The following is a 27,935-nucleotide window of genomic DNA, read 5'->3' as shown; positions in this document are numbered from 1 at the left end:
TGAAAGTGAAAAGTGAAAGTGAAGTCGCTCAGTTGTGTCTGACCCTCAGCGACCCCATGGACTGCAGCCTTCCAGGCTCCTCCATCCATGGGATTTTCCAGGCAAGAGTGCTGGAGTGGGGTGCCATTGCCTTCTCCAATGACCAACCTAGATAGCATATTAAAAAGCAGAGATATTACTTTGCCAACAAAGGTCCGTCTAGTCAAGGCTATGGTTTTTCCGGTGGTCATGTATGGATGTGAGAATTGGACTGTGAAGAAAGCTGAGTGCTGAAGAATTGATGCTTTTGAACTGTGGTGTTGGAGAAGACTCTTGAGAGTACCTTGGACTGCAAGGTGATCCATCCAGTACATTTTAAGGGAGACCAGTCCTGGGTGTTCATTGGAAGGACTGATGCTGAGGCTGAAACTTCAATACTTTGGTCACCTCATGCTAAGAGTTGATTCATTGGAAAAGACTCTGATGCTGGGAGGGATTGGGGGCAAGAGGAGAAGGGGACAACAGAGGATGAGATGGCTGGATGGCATCACCGACTCGATGTACATGAGTCTGAGTGAACTCTGGGAGTTGGTGATGGACAGGGAGGCCTGGTGTGCTGCAATTCATGGGATCGGAAAGAGTTGGACACGACTGAGTGACTGAACTGAACTGAACTGATCCATATGGATGGAAAGTTTCAGTGCAGGCAATGTATCAGTGTTCAGTGGTAAAACTGGAACCATGGGAAATGATGTAGTCAGAATGTTTTCAAAACAGTTTCTCCTACCTAAGAAGTCTTGGTTACAGATATTTTTCAAAGTCATGACATACTTTTTCCCCCAAACCCAAATATCAATAATTTTTCCTTTAAAATTATGTTTATATGATTAACAACAAAAGTCAAAGTGTTTATATTCTGGGATAGTTGTAGTTTTTGAGATGTTAAACATCAACTCTAGAAAATGGACAAACAGAAGACAAAGGTACAAGCAAGGAAATGGAATAACATGAACCACTTTGAAAGGAAATACTTTTCATTTACAAAACATGCCAAAAACTATTTTTTAAAGTATTATGGTATGCAATTGTTATATATGTATGCTAAACTGCATAGGGGAATGGAAACAAAGATGATCTAAAGAAGGACAGTCAATAAAAGTTTCTGTGATGATGGAAATGTTCAATTTTGCACTGTTCAATGGGGAAGCCACTCACTATTGGTGACTCCTGAGCACATGGTAGGTGGCTGATGAGCTGGAAGAAATGAATTTCAAATTTTATTTAATTGTAATCATTTGAATTTAAATGGCCACCTACGGCTAGTGTCTACCCTACTGAACAGCACCAATCTAGGTGATGCTGGTGATGTTCCTTCACTTCTGGGTTTAGCTGGGCGAGATACTGGATAAAAAGGTCAAAATACAAAAGATCACATAAAGAGTTTTCTTGTTCTTTAGCTATCTAGCATACAATCTATAAGGATATAAAACATAAGAAGATGGAGTCAGGTAAAATATGGTTTAATCTGTGCAGGTGACACATATAGCATACACAGAATGTGAACTTTCCATGTAAAGGCATCATTAGTCAATAGAGAATCCAGCTCTCCTCGTGCCCTTTCACAGTGACCAGAACCAACACCAAGCCCAAATGGTCCACTGTTATGACAATCCTACAAGAGTGCATTGTGCATGAACATATGACCTACATGACTGTACTGTATTTACTCGGATTTGACTGGTGGTCTCTCCAGGGAATTTCATGCTGCCCAGCTACACCATGAGAGTTGATCAGTTTCTTCCTTCTATACCCTTCATGGCAGACACTCCCTACTGGCTGGCTCAACCCCAGTTCCTAGATACCGGAGGTGGTTTGGGGGCATAGTTCTGACCCAAAAGTTCCTGGGAAAGCCATATTTTCTTGACACCAGCACTGCCCCTTTTGCTGCCCCTTCTTCCTGCTGGAATGCATATATTCTGAACGAAACGCCAAGAAGAACAAGGAGCCTTCGGGGCTGACATTGCTGAGCTACTGTGCTCATGTCAGCACCTGCCTAATTCTGAACTTCTCCTTAAGTGACAGAAACAGACCTCCATTAGGTAAGCTATTGAACTTGGGTTTTCTGTTACTTGAAACCGAAAGTGATCCTAATAGGTACATTTTTCTTCTGTGTTGAGTTACTGGCACACCAGAACATTAACAGTTATTTTTGTCTGTTTGTTTGTTCAATTCCCTATTTAACCAAAAAATGTTTTGTGGGGAGATATTGTGTGTCAAGATAAGTGCTAGGTAATATGGTCGATAAACAGCCACTGTGTATACCCTCACAGAATAAACATTCTCCTTAGAGACAAAGACTAGCAAACACTTAAGGACAGGGTAGTGAGATAAGCACAATAACAGGGGGCCAAAAGAGTATAGGCTTTGGGGTTGGTAGTCAGGGAAGGCTTCCTGGAGGAAATGGCACTTACACTGAGACCTGGAGAAGCAGAAAGAGAAGCAGGTTGCATCTGGAAAAAGAGGTTGTAAGAGGAAAAAGATGAGTTCAGCTTTGGGGCTATTAAGTTTGAAATTCCTACGGGACATCACAATAAAAAGAAGTAAATCAGATATGCTGGTCTGAAATTCAAAGATGACTCTCAGCTGCAAATGGTATAAATGGATAGTCATCAGCAGACTGAAACTACACAAGTGGATGAATTTTCGTAGAGTGTATGTGAGAAGGAAACATGGAAGAACTTTAGAGGCATGAGTCAAATTAGCTTGGCAAATCACAGATTCTTTTGGGTCAGTTCAGTTCAGTCGCTCAATGTGACTCTTTGCAAACCCATGGACTGAAGTACACCAGGCCTCCCTGTCCATGACCAACTTCCAGAGTTTACTCAAACTCATGTCCATTGAGGTGGTGATGCCATCTCATCTTCTGTCATCCCCTTCTCCTCCCACCTTCAATCTTTCCCAGCATCAGGGTCTTTTCAAATGAGTCAGTTCTTTGCATCAGGTGGTCAAAGTATTGGAGTTTCAGCTTCAACATCAGTCCTTCCAATGAATATTCAGGACTGATTTCTTTTAGGATGGACTGGTTGGATCTCCTTGCAGTCCAAGGGACTCTCAAGAATCTTCTCCAACACCACAGTTCAAAAGCATCAATTCTTTGGTGCTCAGCATTCTTTATAGTCCAACTCTTACATCCATACATGACTACTGGAAAAACCATAGCTTTGACTAGATGGACCTTTGTTGGCAAAGTAATGTCTCTGCTTTTTAATATGCTATCTAGGTTGAAATATTACTCAGCTATAAATATTAGAATCTTGCCCTCTGTGACAGCATGGATGGATCTAGAGGATATCATGCTAAGTGAATAAGTTAGACAAAGACAAATACTGTATGATCTCATATGTGGAATCTATGAAACAGACAAAACATAATGAAAACAGAGTCATATAGCCAGAGAACAAATGGGTGGTTGTCAGAAGGGAAGAAGAGGTAAAGGGGTGAAATAAGTGCAGGGGATTAAGAGGTATAAATCTCCAGTTATAAAATAAATAAGCAATAGGGATATAACATACAGTACAAGGAATATAGTGAATAACATTATTATAATGTTATAACATTTGTATGGGGACAGATGGTTACTAGACTTATCATAATGATCATTTCATAATATGTGCAAATGTCAAATTACTAGGTAGTTTATCAGAAACTAACATAACATGGTACATCAGCTACATTTCAATTAGAAAAACACAAATGTTTACCAGCTCCCTACTGTATCACCTGCTTCAGGATATGTCAAATAAGAAAGATAGCCTTTGTCCTCAAGGAGTTTAGACCAACGTGAAGGACAATCATTTATCAATTAGTTACATAATTCATGTTTTTGTTTATAATTTTATTAATATAATTAGGATAATGCTAATGAAAGAAAAGCCCAAGGGGTTAAGACTAGATAATATAGAGACAGGACCTAGTTTGAAGAGATGGTGTCTCTAAGAGCCATTGATTGTCATTAGGTATATAATGGGAAATGAAATTATGAGTCATGTTACACTGCACAAATTTTCCCATTGGGTACACAGAGTGAGATACATTGATGGCACCATCGGTAGCTGTAACTCCATCATGAACCCCAAAATGACGTACTTGCAGATTAAAGATGGGGCAGTATGTGTCGTGATGGAGTAGAACAATATTTCTTTGGATAGAGTTCTCAAAGCAGACTGGTAAATGGCTCATCTACCTACAAATCCACCTTTTATTTTTGTCTAATTGCACAGCTATGTCACTACCTTTCTGACTGTGGGCAAGTCATTTGATTTCACCAATCTTCATCTTTAAAATAAGAGGACTTGAGAAAGAATGTGAGTTTAGTTGGCATTTCTCATCTTGGATCCTTGCAAGCCCCAGGTTAGCAGGATGGGAAAGCAAGTCTGCATTGTCCACCCAGGGTTACCACCCCATCATGGAAGTCAGCAAATAGTTTTAGAAATAATGGCGTTCATACCTTTTATGAATGCTTGCCCAAGAGGCATTGATGTTCTCTGTTATCATGTGTACTTTTCGGGTATCATCTGCAGAATAATCCCGGAGAAGTTTCAGTGCCAAGTCATTTGCCACATCTACATTTATCTGCCACTGGCGGAGGTCTTTGGCCAACTGCTATAGATGCACATGGAAAAAGAGAATGAATGTCACTTTTCTCTGAAATCTCTAGTTGGACTTTCTCATAAGTAACTTCTGAATCTTTGGGTCAGAGCGTGTCTGCATGACTGCTTTTCACTGACCCTGTGTGGTTTAGTCAATCTTGACAATATAAGCTAACCCACTTTTCATGACAAAAGTTTTCAAATGCAGCATCTTGAGCAATACTCAGTATCAGGTATTTCAATTTAGTAGCAATTAATTGGAAACAAACTTGGCTTAATTGTCTTTTTATCATGGGAGAGAACAAACTGTAAAAATAAGCTCCCAAATCATTGTTGAATATATGACATATACCAAAATTTGAACAGAAAAAAATAACACATGTATTTACCGCCCCCCCCCCGTCATTAACTTGTTGAATTGTTTATGTAATTAGTGCCATCTACTGGCACTCAACTAAAGTTGCATACAGAAAATATTGAGCTTCAAAAAAAAAAAAATGCTGTTATTCTTGTTTTGAACTTCTTTAAACGATCAGCTTATTCATAATACTTACAACTATTCTACTTTAAAATCAGAATAAAAATTTAAATATATAAATTGTGTTAAACCAAATGATCTATGTTTTCTTTTATTATCTTTAACAATTGAGTATTATCAAAGCATGTATCACTATTTTATCACTTGAAATATCATATACCAAAGAAAGAAATAAACCAATGATAGGCTCATTTGGATGCATATTAACCCCACATTTCTATTAAACATTGCTTCAAATGCATGGGAGAGGCTTGTAAACATTATAGTATTATTAAATTAGTAAGACAGTTATACCAAATCCAACATGGTGGGTTAAATGGACAAAGGAATAATAACAGGTAATTCTAACAAGAAAAAGAATTAACAGCTATTTTTATAGAAAAAGAAAAAATCAACTTTCTAATAAATGAAAAACATAGACTATTACAATTTGACACCAATTAAGTTTAAAAAAATAAAATCCAAAGCTGGAAAGACTGTAGCCAAACTAGCACATTCATATACTATTTCTGGGAATGGTATCTATTAGGACAGTTTGACAATATATATCAAGTGAAATACAAATGCTTATTCCCATTGACTCAGTAATCTAATTTTAATATTTTGTCCTAGTAAAATATTTAAAAGAACTATGCTATAGGAATAAAGATCTTCATTAACTAAGATAGTAAAAAATGAGAAACAATTTCAATGTTTAATGAGAGGACATTAAAATAAGACAATACATCAACCCAAGGGTCTAATATGTAGTAAATGTGCACAGAAATCCTAAGGACAAAAACAGAACACAATTTCTATCTTCACTATATTTCTTAAATCTGTAAGAGTACATTGACATGAACTGGAAGGAGAAACGAGAAAATTGAAACTAAGTGTTGTTTGTGAAAACAGTAATTGCTCTTGTTTTAGTATGTGTTCTTTTATGTTAATACGGTTTATGATGATGAAAATCAGATACTAGTACTTTCAGCATAGTTTCAGTATATTTGAGTAGACTCCTGTTCCTTGAAAATGTATAGTCACTATGCAATCTGGCATTTCTCAGTTAATTAGAACAGTCTATTCTAGAATTTAAAAAAAAAAAAAATTGCATTTATTGCAAACAGCAAATAGACCCAGATAACTGAACTAGCAGCAACCAACTAAAGCGAGCATCAATAAGTTTTGCTATAAAAAGAGAGACAATTTTTAAAGGTATAGAGTATAGTCACTGTACTACAAAGTAATTAAAATTTAACTTTGTGGAATACCCGCTTCTCCTTATAAACCCCTTTTCCACTTTTATAGCCTCACACTGGACAAAAGCCTTTCTGAGGTGAAACACACACACACCAAAGACTGTCTTTCTAGAAATTTCTAACAGTACGAAATTACCTTTTCCCCTTTCCCTCTTCACTTAAGCCACTTTTAACCTACAGTGTTAAAAGTAATGTACACTAAGATATGAAAGCCCAATTGGCCCTTATCCATAAGATGGTATTCAGAGCTTAAAAGAAGAGCTTATTATCAATCATCTATTAAATCTCTAATTGGCAGCATAAGAAACTACAAAACTGACACTGATAACTTAGTTACCTTTTTGTAAAGTAATTCCTTTTGAAGAAAAATGCAAATGCTAAAAAATCACCTATTATGAACCAAGAGTGCATCTGTAGAGATTTAGCAATGTGTGCACACTTATTAGTTGCTCAGTCATGTCCAAGTCTTTGCAATCCTTTGGACTGTAGCCCACCAGGCTCCTCTGTCCATGGGAACTTTCAGGCAGGAATACTGGAGTGGGTTGGCATTTCCTCCTCCCGGAGATTTAGCAATATAAAACGCTAATTATAATTTTAATAAGCATAATTAAAATCATTTATTTTATCCAGGAAAGCCAATCATGGAAGTCAACTCTCACTCATGGGTAACTACTTGAAAGTTTAGATATAAGAGATATATTCTTTGGTTTGAATCTATAGATCATAAAAAATTCCAAAAGTAGAAGTTGAAAAGTATGCTGGAATTTTCCAGAATCTTGAAGGACATAGCAGGGTAAAATTTAATTAGAGACTTCATAGGAAAAGGTAATAAAACAGTAAGGGTTGACTTCAAACCAGAGTTTTTTTTGTATACTTTAATGCTTGAAAGAGAAGAATACACAGGCCATATATTTTGCTTCAAATTTGTATTCACACTGAAATTTAAATTTTTATACCTAAGGAAATCTTGACTGAATGCTGCCCTTCACTGCATACTGCTCAGGTTTTGCTGTGATGTAGGATTAAAAAGAAAAAAATCCCACTGACCTTGACTCACGTTGACAGGGCTTAGGCCCTTATCTAAACTCAAAGGTTCTCAAGGCAGCCCCCTTTTCTCCCTTAAAGACAGAACAGACAGGTTTCCCTTCTTCCTAAGGTATTATTATGTTGATCACCTTGGGCTTTAGCCAAGTATCATTCACAACATGAACAATGACCTTGATCAGCTTTGCCTACTACGGTGAAATTCAGTCCTGGGACAAGGCCAGACCACAGAAGTGTAAATTCAAAATACAATGGAATTCACACACATTCTTTTTCCTTCTGAATTCCATTTACAATGGTATACTCTACAGGGAATTGTGTGGTGATCATGGTGTATGAAGAAATTTAAAATACTGTGAGCACTAGCTTATTAAAAAAAGATGATTTTGGAGGCCTGTGTGTGTGTTTTCTATGAAGAATAGAAAATGCTCAATTTTTATAAGACTGTGTCCCCAACCAGGGAAGAAATTTTCATATTCAAACCTCATATGATGCTGCCACAATATGTACTCTGTATTTACACAGTATTTTAGACAGAGAAAATGATTATGGATTATGGCACAAGTTGAATTCAAGAATTTTGAGTATACAAATTTTTTAACATTTACCTTCTCTGTTTTCTTTGTCAGAACTCTTTTTAGGAACATTGACCCAACATGGGAGAAAACAAAGGAGGAAGGGAAAGAGTATTTAAGAGCTTGGGCAACAGAATGAGCCTGCTGGCTCTGAATCCTGACTTGATCATTTACTCATGATGTGACAAATGGGAAAATTAATTATGCTCTCTGTGCCTCAGTTTCCCCCTTTATTAAATATGTATATTAACAGTATTTATTACCTTGAAGGATTAATATGAGGATGAATTTGTAAAACCCAGGGAAAAGAGAGTGGTGCCTGGTATACCCAAAGCATTAAAAAAGTATTAGTTATAATCACTACTACTACTACCACTACTGCTACTGCTATTTTTAATGAGCCACACTACAGCCACCACAGTGAGCCTCCATTCAATGAAAGAAAGGGACCCACTACCTCATAGACACTGTCTACAATGCCGTACCTCTAAAAGACTCCCTTTAATTTAGAAGATAAATGTGAGTTTGCAGTATGTGTGTGTGTTCAGTTGTGTCTGACTCTTTGTGACCCCATAGACTGTAGCCCACCAGGCTCCTCTGTCCATGGAATTTCCCAGGCAAGAATACTGGAGTGGGTTGCCATGCCCTTTTCCAGGGGATCTTCCCGACTCAGGGATTGAACCTACATCTCTTGCATCTCCTGCATTGGCAGGCGATGTTATTTACCACTGAGTCACCCGGGAAGCTGTGAGTATGCAGACCTACAATTAGAACTTTCAAGCTGAGTATTGTTTAAGTATTCTTATCAAACGTGTTTGGGGATGTTCACCCACAAGTGAACTTCAGGTTTGTTTTAGGTGAACTTGATTTAAAAAAATTTTAATGGCTCTCACTCAAAGGAACATCATGAAAAGCCATGTAGAGTAATGAAAAGGCATCTTCCCAGGGAGTCTGGACTGGCCATTGTCTTGCAGTTTGATCTTAAAGCCTTCAACCTTTTGGGTTCCAGCTTTGTTGTCTGTAAAACAGGATGGGGCTCCTTATACTGCTTACGCCTTAGGTGTGTTATGAGCTCAAAATCAAAATCAAATTGCTTGTGTGAAATAAAGCTCACATTTTAAGGCAAGACAAGACAAATTTAAATATAGAAAATCTTCTCTGCCCTTTGGCTGCCTCTCTCCAGGCACTGTGCCATGTGTATCTGCACTATGCATCCACCAAACCCCCTCCGCATGCTTCCCTGGTGGCTCAGTGGTAAAGAATTGCCTGCCAGTGTGGGAGACTTGGGTTCGGTCTCTGGGTCAGGAAGATCCCCTGGAGGAGGGCACGGCAACCCACACCAGTATTCTTGCCTAAAGAATCCCATGAACAGAGAAGCCTGGCAGGCTACAGTCCGTGGGACTGCAAAGAGTCAGACACGACTGAGTGACTGAGTACACACAATTTAACATCAAGCATAAATTTCTCTCCAGTCTCAGGGGAAGAGCTGACTTGTGCTGAAGGACACTGTTTCCTCCAACTTGACACTCCTGCTCCTATTCCTCCATGCACTCCCTTTTTTGTCTTTTCAGCCTCTTTCCTCTCTGCAAGATCCTTCTCCACAGCTTTCAAACATGAGCCTCTTCCCCATCTTTAACCAGCAACAAAATCTGCTATCATTTTCTTTCCCTTCACAGTTAAGCTCCTCAAAAGGCGAATACTCACTCATTCATTGCCTCAATTTGATTACATTCCCGCCACTGCACAATCCATCAAAATCAGGCTTCTGCCACTGCCACCTCAGTAAAACTATTCTGAAGGAAGTCACTGTGGCAAATCGGATTACTGACCTCAGTTCTTTACCCCACCTTGTATCCATGTCCTTTGCCGTGTGACTTTGAATTTTCTGCTACAAAAGGCACAACTGACCTTCCCGGCCTTGACAATGAGCTTGGCCATATGACTTGTTTTGCCTAAGTCTAGTGGTATGTTAACAGGCATGACACAAGCAGAGGCTGAAAACGTGCTTCTGCATTGGGGCTGGCCCTTCTGCACAGCTGCCATTATCAAACACGTAGTGAGCTGGCCTGCCCATCACTGGAGAAGGATGAGTGACATGTGACGGAGAGGCACTCCACTCAACCTGCTATGTGCGGCAATGTCACCCAGACAAGCTGCAAACTTAAGAAATACATGCTTATAGTTGTATGCTAATAGTGTCATGAGGTTGTCATGCCACATTTTTGCGAAAATAGTTAACCAATTCAGTCAGCAATGATCAATGTCTGTGGACAGTTCTAGGTTCTTATTTACTTGATTTCCAGACAGCAACTGGTGCTACTGACTGCTCTGTCCTTCTTGAGGCTCTATCCTTCCTGGTCCCCTCTCTTTGGGTGTCCTCTCTATACTCTAAAGGCTCAAGTTTTCCTTTTTCTGCCTGTCCCTTAATGTGGGTATTCATGAAGATTCTGTCCCTAGCCCAACCTTCTTCTCCTGTAGTGTAGGCTGATCCTCAGCTGGTGAAGGAGGCTGGAGCAAACCCATAAGGAAGTTATATCACAATGTGCCCTTATATCCAAATGTTCCACCTCCATGGCTACTGCCTTAATTTAAGCCCTCATCACCTCTTACTTGGACTTTGCAATAACCTTTTTTATTGGTTCCCTCCTTTTACTTTCAAACCAGACCTTCCATCCTTGGATAGCTGCTCAAGCAATCTTTTTAAAATACAAATACTAACCACATTACACCTCTGTTAAACCTTTCAATGGCTCCCTGTTATCTACAAGATGAAGTTCAAATGTCCCTCCTTGGGTATATGACCTCTCCCTCAAATATATGATCCTTACATAAATATCCACTTTCATCTTTTGCTACCTCCTTTCCTCTGTCTCCCTTTGTGAGGGGAAACACTGACTGAAACTGCTTACCCTGGTCAGGCACCATAGTAACCATTTGCATGAGTCATTTTAGGACTGGAAGTCCTGGTAAGGAACACAGAACAAGCCACTGCCAACAGGAAGAATTCAGGAAAGGTAAAAAGGAGATGCCACATGTCCTACCAATCTCCCAGAATCCTCCTTGTTGGAGTCCATCTTGGTTAAGCAATGTGCATGCCACCAGGAAGAACCCTGAGTCAGAGTGATTGGCCAGAGACAACCCCCAAACTAATCCCATCACCATAAAACCCAGGACCATGAGTCACGTGGCAGAGCAGTTCTCCTGGGTTCCCTTACCCTCCTGCTCTCTCTACTCAGGCACCACTTCCCAATAAAGTCTCTTGCTTTGTCAGCACAGAAGTCTTCTCGGACAATTCATTTCCAAGCATTAGACAAGAGCCCACTCTTGGGCCCTGGAAGGGACTCCTCTTCCTGCAACACCTTCTTCTTGTGTAAAACCTCTAAAAGGTTAAGTGACTTGATGAAGGTGACATAGCTTGTCAGTGAAAGAGACATCACAAAAATGTAGTTTTCTTGGCTTTCAAATTCAGGGTTCAATCTACTTAAAGAAGATATGCTTCCACATGAAAGAATTTAAGGAAGACGGTTGGATTTATTATAATTGGATTTTGAAGAATATAAAATAGTCTCCTTGATGATTACAGCATGATTGGAAAATTATTATGTATAATAAAGTAACACATTGCCAAACAGAGACAGCAAAAAATACATATTTATTTTATTTAAAAAAATCACTAAACAGTTTACTCCTGAGTATGAATTAAAGTTCTATACATATTTATTGGGAAAAAGAAATACAATTTCTTTCTTGTTTGTGTGAATTAAAATGACCTATAAAACCTCTTTATGGATATATAATAGAAATGTTAAAATATCTGTAAGGAAGCCATTTCAAAAGTAAAGCCTTTCACCATTAACTTCAAGACTCATCTACTAAACCTCTGACATTACCAAACAACACTGTTTCAGAAAGTAACAGTCTATACAGGGAATACTATTTGAAAAAAACAGCCCTCATTTTCCAGCTTACTGGACATGATTCATCTTTTCAACAGCTTTGAGGACTACATACCAAAGTTGCTACTTTTTTGTCCTTTTGACAATGACTACAAGCTGAGAGCAGGCTAGTAAATGTGTTATCGGCCAACCCATTAGAGTTCCATTATTTTCTGTCTTACATGGCTTCATGTAATGAATTTTTATAATTAAACTAATGGCATACAATTTATTTTTCCCCTTCGTTACTTTCAGGCCCCATTTCTCTTCCAGCTTCTTTGGAATAAGCTTTATACAAAAAGAAGGGAGGAGAGCCCTCCAAGTGCTTCATTACCTTAATTTCATTATGACATTTTGGAAAGCATTCTCTTTATCTGTGCTCTTTCTTTAATTTGCTGACTTTATTAAAAGGCTGAAGCAATGTTGTAATGAACAAATCACCCAGCTACCCCAGGCATCTAAGAGAAGTCTGGTTGAGAGGGTGTGGATTTGGTTGAGTAGAAATGATTCCAGACAGAACACCAGAGAACACATTCCCAGAAAGTAGCATCTCCATGGCTATTTTCAAATCCCATGAGCCTACTATGGTATACTACATACATTACTGTTCATAAACATTCAGTGCTTTTTTTCATACCAGATGATCACATATCGCATCCCCACTGAACTGGGGATAGTAACAACTGATTTTGTCTACATACCAGTTTCAGGTAGGCAGTTTAAGAGTAAATGACTTCATTCATTGTGTTTCTGACTCTTTGATCTTGGAAGTATGTATCAAGATGCTGCTCTCATCAGCTGCAGTCCCTGAGTAAGCTAAGTAGAATGCCCTTGTGAATCTATACTTGACATATAAAATGAATAAAACACAAACTTTGTGTTGTCTCTAGATTTGGGATAGTTTGTTAGTGTGGCATAACTTAGCCTATCCTGACTGACATACCTACTCAAGTGTGACCCTAGAGTGTATGAAGTGGTTATCTCATTGTGGTTTTCATTTGTATTTTCTTTATGACAAAAGATGTTAACCATCACTTTGTGTGCTTATTAGCCATTTGTACATCTTTGAAAAAATGTTTTAAAAATCCTTTGCTGATTTATGATTGAGTCTTTCTTGTTCTTGCTGAGGTTTAAGAGTTCTTTAAGTATTCTGCATACAAGTCTTATCAGATAGATGATTTGCAAATATTTTCTCTCATTCTGTGGGTCATCCTTGCACTCTCTTTATAATATTGCTTGCAGCACAACTTTTCAATTTTGATGAGGTCCAATTTATATACTTTTTCTCTGCACTTTGGCTTTTGGTGTCTTTTCAGAGAACACATTGCCTAACTCATTGTGCTCCTTTGTTGTCTTATAAGAGTTGTAATAGTTTAGTTCTTATATTTAGCTCTAAGATCCACTTTAAAATTATTTTTTCTGTATGTTCTGAGGTAGGGTCAAACTTCATTATTTTATATGTGGATAATTCAGTGATGCAAAGATGAAGTTCTGAACAAAATTATGACTTTTCCTTTGAATTGTCTAGGCATTCTTGCCAACAATCAATTGACTATAAATGCAAGGATTTAGTTCTGAATATTCAATTTTATTTCATTGATCTTTATATCTATCTTGATGTCAGTACCACACCATCTTGATTACTAGCTTTCTAGTAAGCTTTGAAATTAGGAATTGTGTGTCCTCCAACTTTGTGCTTTTTTCAAGGTTACTTTTGTTATTCTTTGTCCTTTGTATTTCAGTACAAATTTTAGGACCTACTTGTTAATTTATATAGGAAAATCAATGAGGATTTTGATAAGAACTATAGAGAGTCTGTAGGTCTATTTAGGGATATGGGTATCTTAACAATATTAAGTTTTTTGATGTGGGAAGATGGCATGTTTTTCCATTTACTTAAACTTTACATTCTTTTAGCATTGTAGTTCTCAACAGAAAAGTCTTACATTTTTTTTTTTTATTCCTAATATTTTGTTGCTATTTACCCCTCGTCCAAGGTAAGGAGCAGCGGCTATGCTTTGCTAGAGCAGCCATGAAGAAATACCCCACGCCCAGGGTAAGAGAAACCCAAGTACGATGGTAGGTGTTGCAAGAGGGCATCAGAAGGCAGACACACTGAAACCATATTCACAGAAAACTAGTCAATCCAATCACACTAGGACCACAGCCTTGTCTAACTCAATGAAACTAAGCCATGCCCGCGGGGCAAGCCAGGGCAGGAGGGTCATGGTGGAGAGGTCTGACAGAATGTGGTCCACTGGAGAAGGGAATGGCAAACCACTTCAGAATTCTTGCCTTGAGAACCCCATGAACAATATGAAAAGGCAAAATGATAGGATACTGAAAGAGGAACTCCCCAGGTCAGTAGGTGCCCAATATGCTACTGGAGGTCAGTGGAGAAATGACTCTAGAAAGAATGAAGGGATGGAGCCAAAGCAAAAACAATACCCAGCTGTGGATGTGACCAGTGATAGAAGCAAGGTCCGATGCTGTAAACAGCAATATTGCATAGGAACCTGAAATGTCAGGTCCATGAATCAAGGCAAATTGGAAGTGGTCAGACAAGAGATGGCAAGAGTGAATGTTGACATTCTAGGAATCAGCGAACTAAAATGGACTGGAATGGGTGAATTTAACTCAGACGACCATTATATCTACTACTGCGGGCAGGAATCCCTCAGAAGAAAGGGAGTAGCCATCATGGTCAACAAAAGAGTCCGAAATGCAGTACTTGGATGCAGTCTGAAAAATGACAGAATGATCTCTGTTCATTTCCAAGGCAAACCATTCAATATCACGGTAATCCAAGTCTATGCCCCAAATAGCAATGCTGAAGAAGCTGAAGTTGAACGGTTTTATGAAGACCTACAAGACATTTTAGAACTAACACCCGAAAAAGATGTCCTTTTCATTATAGGAGACTGGAATGCAAAAGTAGGAAGTCAAGAAACACCTGGAGTAACAGGCAAATTTGGCCATGGAGTACAGAATGAAGCAGGGCAAAGACTAATAGAGTTCTGCCAAGAAAATGCCCTGGTCACAGCAAACACCTTCTTCCAACAACACAAGAGAAAACTCTACGCATCACCAGATGGTCAACACCGAAATCAGATTGATTATATTCTTTGCAGCTAAAGATGGAGAAGCTCTATACAGTCAACAAAAACAAGACCGGGAGCTGACTGTGGCTCAGATCATGAACTCCTTATTACCAAATTCAGACTTAAATTGAAGAAAGTAGGGAAAACCGCTAGACCATTCAGGTATGACCTAAATCAAATCCCTTATGATTATACAGTGGAAGTGAGAAATAGATTTAAGGGCCTAGATCTGATAGACAGAGTGCCTGAAGAACTATGGAATGAGGTTCGTGACATTGTACAGGAGACAGGGATCAAGACCATCCCCATGGAAAAGAAATGCAAAAAAGCAAAATGGCTGTCTGGGGAGGCCTTACAAATAGCTGTGAAAAGAAGAGAAGCAAAAAGCAAAGGAGAAAAGGAAAGATATAAGCATCTGAATGCAGAGTTCCAAAGAAGAGCAAGAAGAGATAAGAAAGCCTTCTTCAGTGATCAATGCAAAGAAATAGAGGAAGAGAACAGAATGGGAAAGACTAGAGATCTCTTCAAGAAAATTAGAGATACCAAGGGAACATTTCATGCAAAGATGGGCTCGATAAAGGACAGAAATGGTCTGGACCTAACAGAAGCAGAAGATATTAAGAAGAGGTGCCAAGAATACACAGGAGAACTGTACAAAAAAAGATCTTCACAACCCAGATAATCACGATGGTATGATCACTCAACCTAGAGCCAGACATCCTAGAATGTGAAGTCAAATGGGCCTTAGAAAGCATCACTACAAACAAAGCTAGTGGAGGTGATGGAATTCCAGTGGAGCTATTTCAAATCCTGAAAGATGATGCTGTGAAAGTGCTGCACTCAGTATGCCAGTACATTTGGAAAACTCAGCAATGGCCACAGGACTGGAAAACGTAAGTTTTCATTCTAATCCCAAAGAAAGGCAATGCCAAAGAATGCTCAAACTACCGCACAATGGCACTCATCTCACATGCTAGTAAGTCATGCTTAAAATTCTCCAAGCCAAGCTTCAGCAATACGTGAACCATGAACTTCCTGACGTTCAAGCTGGTTTTCGAAAAGGCAGAGGAACCAGAGATCAAATTGCCAACATCTGCTACATCATGGAAAAAGCAAGAGAGTTCCAGAAAAACATCGATTTCTGCTTTATTGACTATGCCAAAGCCTTTGACTGTGTGGATCACAAGAAACCATGGAAAATTCTGAGAGAGATGGGAATACCAGACCACCTGACCTGCCTCTTGAGAAATCTGTATGCAGGTCAGGAAGCAACAGTTAGAACTGGACATGGAACAACAGACTGGGTCCAAATAGGAAAAGGAGTGTGTCAAGGCTGTATATTGTCACCCTGCTTATTTAACTTATATGCAGAGTACATCATGAGAAACGCTGGACTGGAAGAAACACAAGCTGGAATCAAGCTTGCCAGGAGAAATCTCAATAACCTCAGATATGCAGATGACACCACCCTTATGGCAGAAAGTGAAGAGGAACTAAAGAGCCTCTTGATGAAAGTGAAAGAGGAGAGTGAAAAAGTTGGCTTAAAGCTCAACATTCAGGAAACGAAGATCATGGTATCCGGTCCCATCACTTCATGGGAAATAGATGGGGAAACAGTGGAAACAGTGTCAGACTTTATCTTTTTGGGCTCCAAAATCACTGCAGATGGTGACTCCAGCCATGAAATTAAAAGACGCTTACTCCTTGGAAGAAAAGTTATGACCAACCTAGATAGTATATTCAAAAGCAGAGACATTACTTTGCCGACTAAGGTCCATCTAGTCAAGACTATGGTTTTTCCAGTAGTCATGTATGGATGTGAGAGTTGGACTGTGAAGAAGGCTGAGTGCAGAAGAATTGATGCTTTTGAACTGTGGTGTTGGAGAAGACTCTTGAGAGTCCCTTGGACTGCAAGGAGATCCAACCAGTCCATTCTGAAGGAGATCAGCCCTGGGTGTTCTTTGGAAGGAATGATGCTAAAGCTGAAACTCCAGTACTTTGACCACCTCATGCGAAGAGTTGACTCATTGGAAAAGACTTTGATGCTGGGAGGGATTGAGGGCAGGAGGAGAAGGGAACGACAGAAGATGAGATGGCTGGATGGCATCACGGACTCAATGGGCGTGAGTCTGAGTGAGCTCCAGGAATTGGTGATGGACAGGGAGACCTGACGTGCTGTGATTCATGGGGTCGCAAAGAGTCGGACATGACTGAGTGTCGGAACTGAACTGATTCAAAAAATGAAATAATTTTGTGAATTTCACTGTTCAGATTATTCACTGCCAGCTTATAGAAAAAGTACTGTTTTTTGTATTTTGATCTTTTATCCTGCAAATTTGCTGAATTAATTTATTAGTTTTATACAGACGTGACTTAGCAGCAGCAGTGTATTGCTTAGAACTATCTATATACAAGATCATTTCATCTGCAAACAGGGATAATTTTACTTCTTCCTTTCCAATATGGATACTTTTTACCTATTTTTCGTGCCTATTTTCCCAACCTAAACTCTAGTACAGTGGTAAATAGAAGTGGTGAAGAACAGAAGAATGCTTTGCTTCATTTGTCTGACTCTATGTGACCATATGGACTGTAGCCCACCAGGGTCCTCTGTCCATGGGATTCTCCAGGCAAGAATACTGGAGTGGGTTGCCATTTCCTACTACAGAGGACCTCCCTGACCAAGAGATCAAACCTGTTTCTCTGTTGTCTCCTGCATTAGCAGGCGGGCTCTTTACCACTAGCGCCACCTGGGAAGCTTAAGAATACTGGAGTGGATTGCCATTCCATTCTCCAGGGGATCTTTCTAACCCAGGGATTGAATCCAGGTCTCATGCATTGCAAGCAGATTTTTTTTTTTTTTCACCATCTGAGCCACCTGGGAAGACTGAGGGGTCTGGGAAGCTACAGTGAATAGGGTCACAAAGAGTTGGACACGACTGAAGAAATGGTGAGAGGAGACGTATTTACCTTGTTTCTGATCTCAGAGGAAAATATTCACTCTGTGAGTCTGTTTCTGTTTTGCATATATATTCATCTGTATTATTTTTTAGTTTCCATATATAAATAATATTATACACTGTCTTTTCTCTGTATGACTTATTTCACTAAGGATAATATTAGGTCCATTCACGTTGCTACAAATGGCAGAATTTCATTCCTTTTCATGACCGATATTTCACTGCATATATGTACCACATCTTCTTTGTCCATTCATCTGTTGATGGGCATTTGGGTTACTTCCACATCTTGGTAATTGTAATCAGTGCTGCTATGAATACTGGGGTGCAAGTATCTTTTCAAGTTACTGTTGTCATTTTCCCCCAGATATGTACACTGGAATGGAATTTTTAGTTCTATTTTTAGGTTTTAAAGGGACCTCCATACTGTTTTCCATTGCAGCTCCACCAATTTACATACCCACCAAAAGTGTACAAGAGTTTCCTTTTTCTTCACATCCTTTTCAACACTGGTTATTTGCAGACCTTTTGATGATAGCCACTCTGACCATGCATGCACATTCTGACAAGTGTGAGGTGATATCTCACTGATGCTTTGATTTGCATTTCTCTAAAAATTAGTGAATGTGCCTTTTCATGTGCCTATTGGCCACTGGAATATTTACTTTGGAAAAATGTCTACTCAGATCTTCTTCCTATTTTTTGATTCAGTTGTTTTCTGATACTAAGCTGTATGAGCTGTTTGTATATTCTGAAGACTAATCCCTTGTCAGTAGCATCATTTGCAAATATTTTCTCCCAGTTTGTAGGTTGTCTTTTCATTTTGTTGATGGCTTCCTTTGCTATGCAAAAGCTTTTAAGTTTAATTAGGTCCCATTGTTTATTTCTGCTTTTATTTCTTTTGCCTTAGGAGAGACAGCCAAAAAATCTTGCTGTGGTTTATGTCAGAAAGTGTTCTGCCTATAGGAGTTCTATGGTTTCAGGTCTTCCATTTGTACCTTTTATCCATTTTGAGTTTATTTTTGTATATGGTGTGAGGAAATGTTAGAATCTCATTCTTTTACATGTAGCTGTCCAGTTTCTCAGGCACCACTTGTTGAAGAGACTGTCTTTTCTCCATTGCATACTCCAGCCTCCTTTGGCATAGATTAACCATAGATGTATGGGTTTATTTTTGGTCTCTCTATTATGTCCCATTTATCTACAAGTCTGTTTGTGCCAATACCATGCTGTTTTGATTGCTGTAGTCTAAGGTGACACCTCCAGCTTTTTTTCTTTTTTTCTAAATATTGCTTGAACAATTTAAAGTCTTTTATGGTTTCACATGAATTTTAGGATTATTTGTTCTAATTTTGTGAAAAATGTCATGGGTATTTTGATAGGGATTGCATTAAATCTGTAAATTGCTGTAGGTGGTATGGGCATTTTGACAATATTCTTCCAATCCAAGAACACAAAATATCTTTCTCTTTGTTTGCATTATCTTTAATTTACCTCATCAGAGTATAGGTCTTTCACCTCTTTGGTTAAGTTTATTCCAAGGCTTTTTATTCTTTTTGATGTGATTTTAAACAAGATTGTTTTTTAACTTTCTCTTTCTGATAGTTCATTATTAGTGTATAGAAAAGCAACAAATTTCTGTATATTAATCTTTTATCCTGCAAATCTGCTGAATTCATTTATTAGTTCTATTAGTTTTTGAGTGGAGACTTTATTTAGGGTTTTCTATATAAAGCATTACTTTATACATGGTGATAGTTTTGCTTTTTTTCATTTCAATTTGAATGCCTTGTCTTTCTTTTTCTTGTCTGACTCCTATGGCTAGGACTGTCAATACTATGTCAAATAGAAGTGGTGAGAGTGGGCTTCCTTCTCTTGTTTCTGAATACAGAAGAAAGGCTTTCAGCTTTTAATTACTGAGTATGATGTTAGCTGTGGGTTTGTCATAAATAGCCTTTATTAAGTGGAGATATTAATATGTTCCCTCTATGCTCACTTTGTTGAGTTTTTTTTTTTTTTTGATGATGATGAATGGATACTGAATTTCATCAAATGCTTTTTCTGCATCTATTGAGGTGATCATGTGATTTTTACCTTTCTTTTTGTTAATGTGGTATATTGATTTGCAAATAGTGAACCATCTGTAATCTAACTTGATCATGACATATGATCCTTTATATGTACCAGTGGATTTGGTTTGCTAAAATTTTGTTGAGGTTTTTGTATTGATATACATCAAAGGTATTGGCCTATAATTTCCTTTTTTTTTTTTTTTGGTAGTGTCTTTGGTTTTCACACTAGGGTAAAGGTGGCCTTGTAGAATGAATTCTGGAATGTTCTATCCTCTTCAATCTTTCTGGAAAAGTTTGAGAAGGATAGGTATTAGTTCTTTATATGTTTGGTAGAATTCCACTGTTAACCAATCTGGTCCTGGACTACTGTTTGCTGGGAGATTTCTTTTTTTTTTTTTTTTTTAAACTACATACTGAATTTCACCATAGTGACTAGTCTGTTCAAATTGTTTGATTCTTTTTTGAAATTACTTTTTATTGGGGTATAACTGCTTTACAATGTACTCCAAAGCATATCAACTATATATATACATATGTCTCCTCTCTTGGATTCCCTTCCCATTTAGGTTACTGCAGAGCACTGAGTAGAGTTCTCTGAGTTATACAATAGATTCTCATTGGTTATTTATTCTATATAAAATATCAATAGTGTACATATATCAGTTCCAATCTCCCAATTTATCCCTGTCTGGTTCTTCTTGGTTCAATCTTGGCAGGTTATATATTTTTAGAAAATTGCCTTTTTTTTCTGGGGCCATCCAATTTGTTGGCAATTTTTTGATATCTCTCTAGTATTGACTGTTATTTCTCTTCTTTCATTTATCTTGTTTATTGTGTCTTCTCTCTCTTCTTGGTGAGCTTGGCTAAAAGTTTATAAATTTTGTTTGTCTTTTCAAAAAAAAACCCTCCTGGTTTCATTGATCTTTTATTTTGCTTGTTTATATTTTATTTCCCCTCATATTATCTTTATTGCTCCCTTCCTTCTGCTGACTTTGGTTTGGTTCTTTAATTCTCTCAGATGGTTGGTTAGGCTACTTATTTGAGATTTCTCTTTTTTCTTGAGGAAGGCCTACAATACTATCAACTTTCCTCTTAGAACTTCTTTTGCTGCATCCCATAGATTTTTGGAGTTTTATGTTTTCATTTGTCGAGGTATTTTCTGATTTCCCTTTTGATTTCTTCATTGGCCCATTGCTTTCTTAATAGCATATTATTTAGTCTCCACATGTTTGCACCTTTCCCATTTGTCTTTCTGTCATTGATTTCTAGTTTTATATTGCTGTGGTCAGAAAACATGCTTTATATAAATTCTATTCTCTTTCTCTGGTCACTTTAAGATTGTTTATTTTTAAGGCTAGACTGGTTCCAAATAGGAAAAGGAGTATGCCAAGGCTGTATATTGTCACCCTGCTTATTTAACTTATATGCAGAGTCCATCATGAGAAACGCTGGGCTGAAAGAAGCATAAGCTGGAATCAAGATTGCTGGGAGAAATCTCAATAACCTCAGATATGCAGATGACACCACTCTTATGGCAGAAAGTGAAAAGGAACTGAAAAGCCTCTTGATGAAAGTGGAAGACAAGAGTGAAAAAGTTGGCTTAAAGCTCAACATTCAGAAAATGAAGATCATGGCATCTGGTCCCATCACTTCATGGGAAATAGATGGGGAAACAGTGGAAACAGTGTCAGACTTTATCTTTTTGGGCTCCAAAATCACTGCAGATGGTGACTGCAGCCATGAAATTAAAAGATGCTTACTCCTTGGAAGAAAAGTTATGACCAACCTAGATAGCATATTCAAAAGCAAAGACATTACTTTGCCGACTAAGGTCCATCTAGTCAAGGCTATGGTTTTTCCAGTGGCCATGTATGGATGTGAGTGTTGGACTGTGAAGAAAGCTGAGCACTGAAGAATTGATGCTTTTGAACTGTGGTGTTGGAGAAGACTCTTGAGAGTCCCTTGGACTGCAAGGAGATCCAACCAGTCCATTCTGAAGGAGATCAGCCCTGGGTGTTCTTTGGAAGGAATGATGCTAAAGCTGAAACTCCAGTACTTTGGCCACCTGATGTGAAGAACTGACTCATTGGAAAAGACTCTGATGCTGGGAGGGATTGGGGGCAAGAGGAGAAGGGGACGACCAAGGATGAGATGGCTGGATGGCATCACCGACTCGATGGATGTGAATTTGAGTGAACTTTGGGTGATGGTGATGGACAGGGAGGCCTGGTGTGTTGCAATTCATGGGGTCGCAAAGAGTTGGACGCCACTGAGTGACTGAACTGAACTGAACTGAACTATGTAGTTGGAAGAAAGTGATGGGAATAGGCCAAGTTAAAAAGCCTCAAACCCTGCTGTTCTTAGTGAAATTCAATAGATTACATATTGTTGCCAACCTTTGGTTAATTTCCAGAGTTTAGAAAAAGCAATTTTAACAATTTTGCAATTTGCTGCTTGTATAGAAGAGTGGATTTACAGAGTTGCCACATCATATTTTCAAGCATGGAATAAGTTAAACTGTGAAAAGGAACTAAGGCAAAATATGGTGCAATCAGAGCATAATGCCATCCAAGTCTTGGTGACTGCATTAAATATTTATATACTGTAGTATGACCTGGGAAACTACCCATTATTCTTCTTGTGCTCTATCAATGATATAGGAAGCACTCTGTATTCTTTGAGAAGTTTAATAGACTCATGCATACGTTGAGATGAAAAGTACCATTAGGTATTGACTCTTTCTCTTTAATCACATGGAGTCTTTAGGGGAGAGCAAAAGGAAATATAGAAAATGCATGAAAAAATGGCAGGTCCTAGCAAGAAGTTTTCTAATAAAATTTGTCATTACTGTATCAGGAATTCAAGCCTAAAACTACTATTGGGGTCAATTTGCTTGTTTAATTTTATGCTCATCTAACTAGTAAATAAAATATGTGAAAGGAGGATTTAGCTTCCCTTACTGTATATATCTTTTTGGTAGATAAAGATACTATCTAATACCACTCATTCCCTCTTTTAATGAAAACAGTCAGGCTCTGCATCTATGTTTGAAAAAGAAGTTCTCCCTGGTTAGTTTCTTTCTAGTAAAATAATTTGCAATCCTAAAAAAGCTACCAGATTTACTACATACAAGATCAACTTTTAAAATTATTATTAATCACATGATTACACTCTGTTTCCAGTTCCCAAATGAATGTCTTCAAAACCAAATATTTTACACCCTCAGAAACCTGTATTTAATAATTTGATAAATTATTGAGTTTCTCACTTCAGATAGTTTTAAGTATTATATAGCCAAATCAGCTAGGCTCAAACAAGATTTCACTTCTCTATTGAATTCATGTACTCTTAGCTCAGCCAAGCACAAAACAGCTAATGCCATCATGTTTGAAAAGCTTTTATGCTGAATTTGACACAAAAGCAATCACAAGACAGACAAAAAAAGGAATTGCTCTTTCAAAAGCTGAAAGGGGGAAAAATAAATGAAAACTTTGAGTCTGGGTAAATCTCTCTTGACACCGGAAAAGAAAGTTTAAAATCATTAAGAAATACTTTTTCCAAAGAATCCACTGCCAAGTTTAGACTAATCTTAACAGCCTGGGAAACAGGTTGTGGAGTACACCCAGATTGTGCCAAATAAAAGAAAGCCCAAGATGATCACTGCTGGCAGTTTTAGGTGCTAATGGTGTTCCATCTTACCTCTTATCAAAGTTAAATGGCATCATCTCTTCTGCTATAGCCTACTGGAAAATATTTTGATTAGGATGGAAATCCTGCATGATTTCCCCTAATATCTGTCTTTCCATCTCAAAAAGTATATTACTTTATTAGGTCCATGTAGAAGAGCAAATGAAGCCGTGCAGTTAACAAAATCATCTACTTACTTTATTCTTTGTTTACACAACATTCAGGGTTATTATAGAAAAGAAAGAAACTAGACATATATTATGGGCATCTCTTAATGATCTGCTCATTAACTGTTGAGTCATTGGACCATCTATAGTCTATTCTTTTGCCAAATACTCTCCTGTTGCTATCTCCTTCCACCTTGTACATGTTTTCAAGATGGACTTTTCTCAGATGCCATCTCAAATTTGATTTTTACTTTGTGAAGGGGCTGTTATTTCAATGTTTTCTCCACTATTTTGTCTAACCAAGAGCAGAGGTTTTCTAAATTAGTAGGGAAATGGTGAAAGATGGAACTGAATGCAATATTATAGTTAAAATGATAATTTTAACAACATATATATGTAGCAACATATATATTTATATGATAATACTACCTTTAAAATAAGAATTCAAAATTTTATCTACAATATGAAGACAATTAAAAATATGTAGATAAGAAGCAGAAGAAACTATAGACAAATGTTAGTGATTATGAATCATTAAAATATCAGAATGATGAGTGATTTTTTTCATTAGTTCAGGTATAATGACTGGTTTCAGTTTTCAAAGAGTATAAGAGGGCCAGTGGTTGGCTTTGAAACCATTTCATTGTGACGAGGAGGGTAGTCATCAGTGATGCTACACCAAGGAAAGCTGGCTACTGTAATTACAGCTCTCCAAGTCTATAGATACAGTCTGACTTATTAGGCTCACCATCTCTATGCTAATCCTAGATACAGAGAGTAAGAAAGAATTCATGGAGCAAGGAGATTCTGGTCAAATTAACCAGTGTCTATTATATCTATCTTCACACTTTTTTTCCTAAAAGAAAATTATAAGTGATAAGCCAGCTAATATCACTCAGGAGTGATAACACGGCAGACATAAAGGCAGTCCTCCACTTTATCAGGCTCCCTGACTTTTATAAGAATTAAACATTGGAGTTTCATTAAAAATGGAATACAATCTACACTTATCTTTTTAGTTTTTCCACAGTAAAACGGAATATGAAAACTTCTCCCTAGTAGGCTGTTTCACTACTTTCATTTTCCACCTGTTGGCTCACTGGTAATCTTATTTGTCAGTTCACAACTACAATTTTCTCCCTTTTGGATCCTTACAGTGTTTTTTGATCTGTTTTAGCCACACAGATAGTGGGTTAAAGAAGAAATCTGGGAGGTCATTTACAAAAGTAATTGCTGTGCATTCATATTCCAACTCTATTGCTATTAAGAGAAGTTACTGAACTTCACTAGGCTTTCAATTTCTTGTATGTAAACTGGGAACAATAATACTACTTTTCATGAAAAGTTTTCGGGAGGATGAACTAAGCCAATATACGCAGTGATTAGCATAGTTTTTGACAAGTACCAAGTATTTGCTAAATGTCAGTATTACTATTACTTTAGTTTTAGCATATGTCATTTAGGAAATGGACATGAAAATTACAGCTTTATTTGTGTTAGGAACCTACAGTGAAGTTGTAACAATATATATCATTAAATTCTTAAATATCACAGACAAAAACATAAGTTTCCAAAAATAATGGCTGAGCCATTTTTAAGGCGCAGTTTTAGACTGACTATTCAAAAGAAAATTTTTATTTCAAAAGTTTGATAAGGATAGCAATTATAATATAATCTTGTCTTTGTTTTAGGTGTCCAAAACGCCTTGCTTGTTTTGATGAAAAAACTGTTTTGTTTCCTCCTCTCATATTTACTTTTGCAACTCTTTCTGTCTCTTATTTAAAGCCCCTTGCTCTTTCAGAAGCTATTAAACCTTAATCATTCTTGCCATCACTTTAGGGTTCTTGTATGTTTTAAGAGTATTTCTTTTTTTTTTTTTTAGAATTGAAAGAATACATTTTTATTTTATAATTAATATTCTTAACTGCCAATTTTCAGAGTCTTCTTGCCCTGATCAATTTCATCTTTATACACCTCTCACCTCTCCTTCCCCTCATTTCAAACTCAAGGGTCCAGTCCAAACTACTTTTCCATGTAAACTCTCCTTACCAGTTAACCAATATGTTCCATTATCTGGTAGATTCATAGAATCCTAAATTTTTGAGAGAAAAAAGAAATAGCATGACATACTGAGTACCTGATAGATGAGACCAGAACCCTCAAGAATAACCACATGGATTCTGTATTTCACATAATCAAATGAGAAATTGGAAAAACCATGCTTAGAAATTCCTAATTCGTCTACCCTTGTCAAAGGGAGAACATTTTAGTGGTAACCAATATCTTGTGAAAGAGAGAATTTTTATTCATTTAGGTGATGCCTCCAACAAATGTACTGTTTGTGAAATACTATAAACTTATGGCTTTCTAACATTCTTGTCATAGAAATAAAAATTGTGTCCTCTTAGCTGTTCAGATCCTTTGGAAAACTAGCTACGGCAAGGAGTAGCTAAAAGTTCACCAGTTTGTTATTCCAACTTATTCTTCTTGAAATTAATTTGGAATAAGTTCTGGCCAATGGGATATGGATGGAAGTAATGTCCACAATTTTGAGGCCTGGCCCTAAAACCCAATGTCTTTACCACATTCTCTCTTATTCTTCTGTGGTGACTTAGGGCAGACATGATTTTAAAATTATAGTTTAATAAAATTAGAAAATCCTGAATCTGCAACTCACCATTTAGGGGAAAGCTCCCAAGGAGAGTTCTTTGACCTCTATTGGACTATGACACAACCAAGGAATTAATCATCACTGTACTCAGCTATTGAGATTTCAGGGTTTATTTTTCAAATAAGTCTAGTATTAAAAACAAGCTGTGTAGCTTGGTGTAGTCTAAACAATGACTAATTTAGAAATGGAAGCCACTCCATCCAAGAAGACTATATAGATTTTTTCCCTCAGTCTATGTTTTCTTTTAATAAATTTACATAAAAAACCATTAAATTTTAATCCACGGTATAATTTTATCCAGTGTATTTTATTTTAAGAACACATCTTTTTTTTTTTTAGTTTTTAAGAACATATGTTTGATACTAACCTTGGTTTCTGTGATCTTCCTTTGGATTGCATCCATTGTGTAGGGACCCTCCTTCCATGTCTCAAGCTTGGCTCTGGCCTGCCCCACGACCTGCTCAGCTTCTTCCTTAGCTTCCAGCCATTGTGTTGAATCCTTTAACATTTCATTTAATTGCTGCCTCCGGTTCTGAAGGTGTTCCTGTACTTCATCCCACTGACTCTGAATTCTTTCAACTGGAAGGGAAGGAAAAATGAATATGTGGGAGTAAATGCTAGTCCGGAGAAGACATGAAATTTAACATCCAAATATTATCTCAATTTTTTACTACTTATAAAAAGAAATTGCTCATTGTGTTACAGCTAGCATGACAGACAGTAGTATTTCTTACTTGTTTTAAAGGTAAACGTGAGTTTTTGCTAAGTCAACTTCCTGAAAGTGACCTAGAACATCAACAGTATAAGTGAAAAATGTAACTCAGTCTGTTCTGCATCTCTGGAGCAAAATATGAATAACCTTTTTGAAAGCTCCCATAACAGAATGTCCAAATCCCCCACCCTTATCACGTCAGTGCCCAGCAGCCTTACTTCCAATACCATCGCTGACATTTTGTTGCTTGTAGGCTTTGTGCTACCCCAAAGAGTATGCTTTGCCAACCCCTCTCCACTCTCTCACCACCCTGCCTCCCAGAAGCAGCCTCTCATCAATGGCTGATGGTAGGCTCTGGGGTATGAATATGATAGCACCCTTGATGCTAGGGAAGATAACTCTGAGATATGTGTTTTATAAAGGTTCCAGAGCTTTCCCAGTGGGATACAGCTCTAGTGGGTTATCGAGGTAACCTGCTTGATTATGCATCATCCTTAATTGGCTGTCTTGCCTTACCTATCTCACTTCCTCACTCCCCTATTGATATTTCTCTCAACTCCCAAGAAAACCACTTGGTCTCAAAATTTTTTTTTTCCTGCATATTTAG

General features: G+C 37.7%; 1 protein-coding gene across 1 annotated transcript in view; it reads right to left on the bottom strand.

The window, feature by feature from the left end:
* DMD (dystrophin) overlaps positions 1-27,935 on the bottom strand; it is a 1,795,368-nt gene that overhangs the window by 564,172 nt on the left and 1,203,261 nt on the right. Inside the window, exons 48-49 of the mRNA XM_068961890.1 lie at positions 26,984-27,195; positions 4,487-4,641 (exon numbers count right to left, since the gene is read on the bottom strand). Of these exons, the coding sequence (XP_068817991.1) occupies positions 4,487-4,641; positions 26,984-27,195 (367 nt within the window). The remainder of the gene's footprint in view (positions 1-4,486; positions 4,642-26,983; positions 27,196-27,935) is intronic.

Source organism: Capricornis sumatraensis, chromosome X (genome assembly GCF_032405125.1).
Source record: "Capricornis sumatraensis isolate serow.1 chromosome X, serow.2, whole genome shotgun sequence".
In the NCBI taxonomy this organism is placed as follows: domain Eukaryota; kingdom Metazoa; phylum Chordata; class Mammalia; order Artiodactyla; family Bovidae; genus Capricornis; species Capricornis sumatraensis.
Note: the sequence above shows the minus strand (reverse complement) of the source record. Positions and strands in the feature narration are given on the sequence as shown.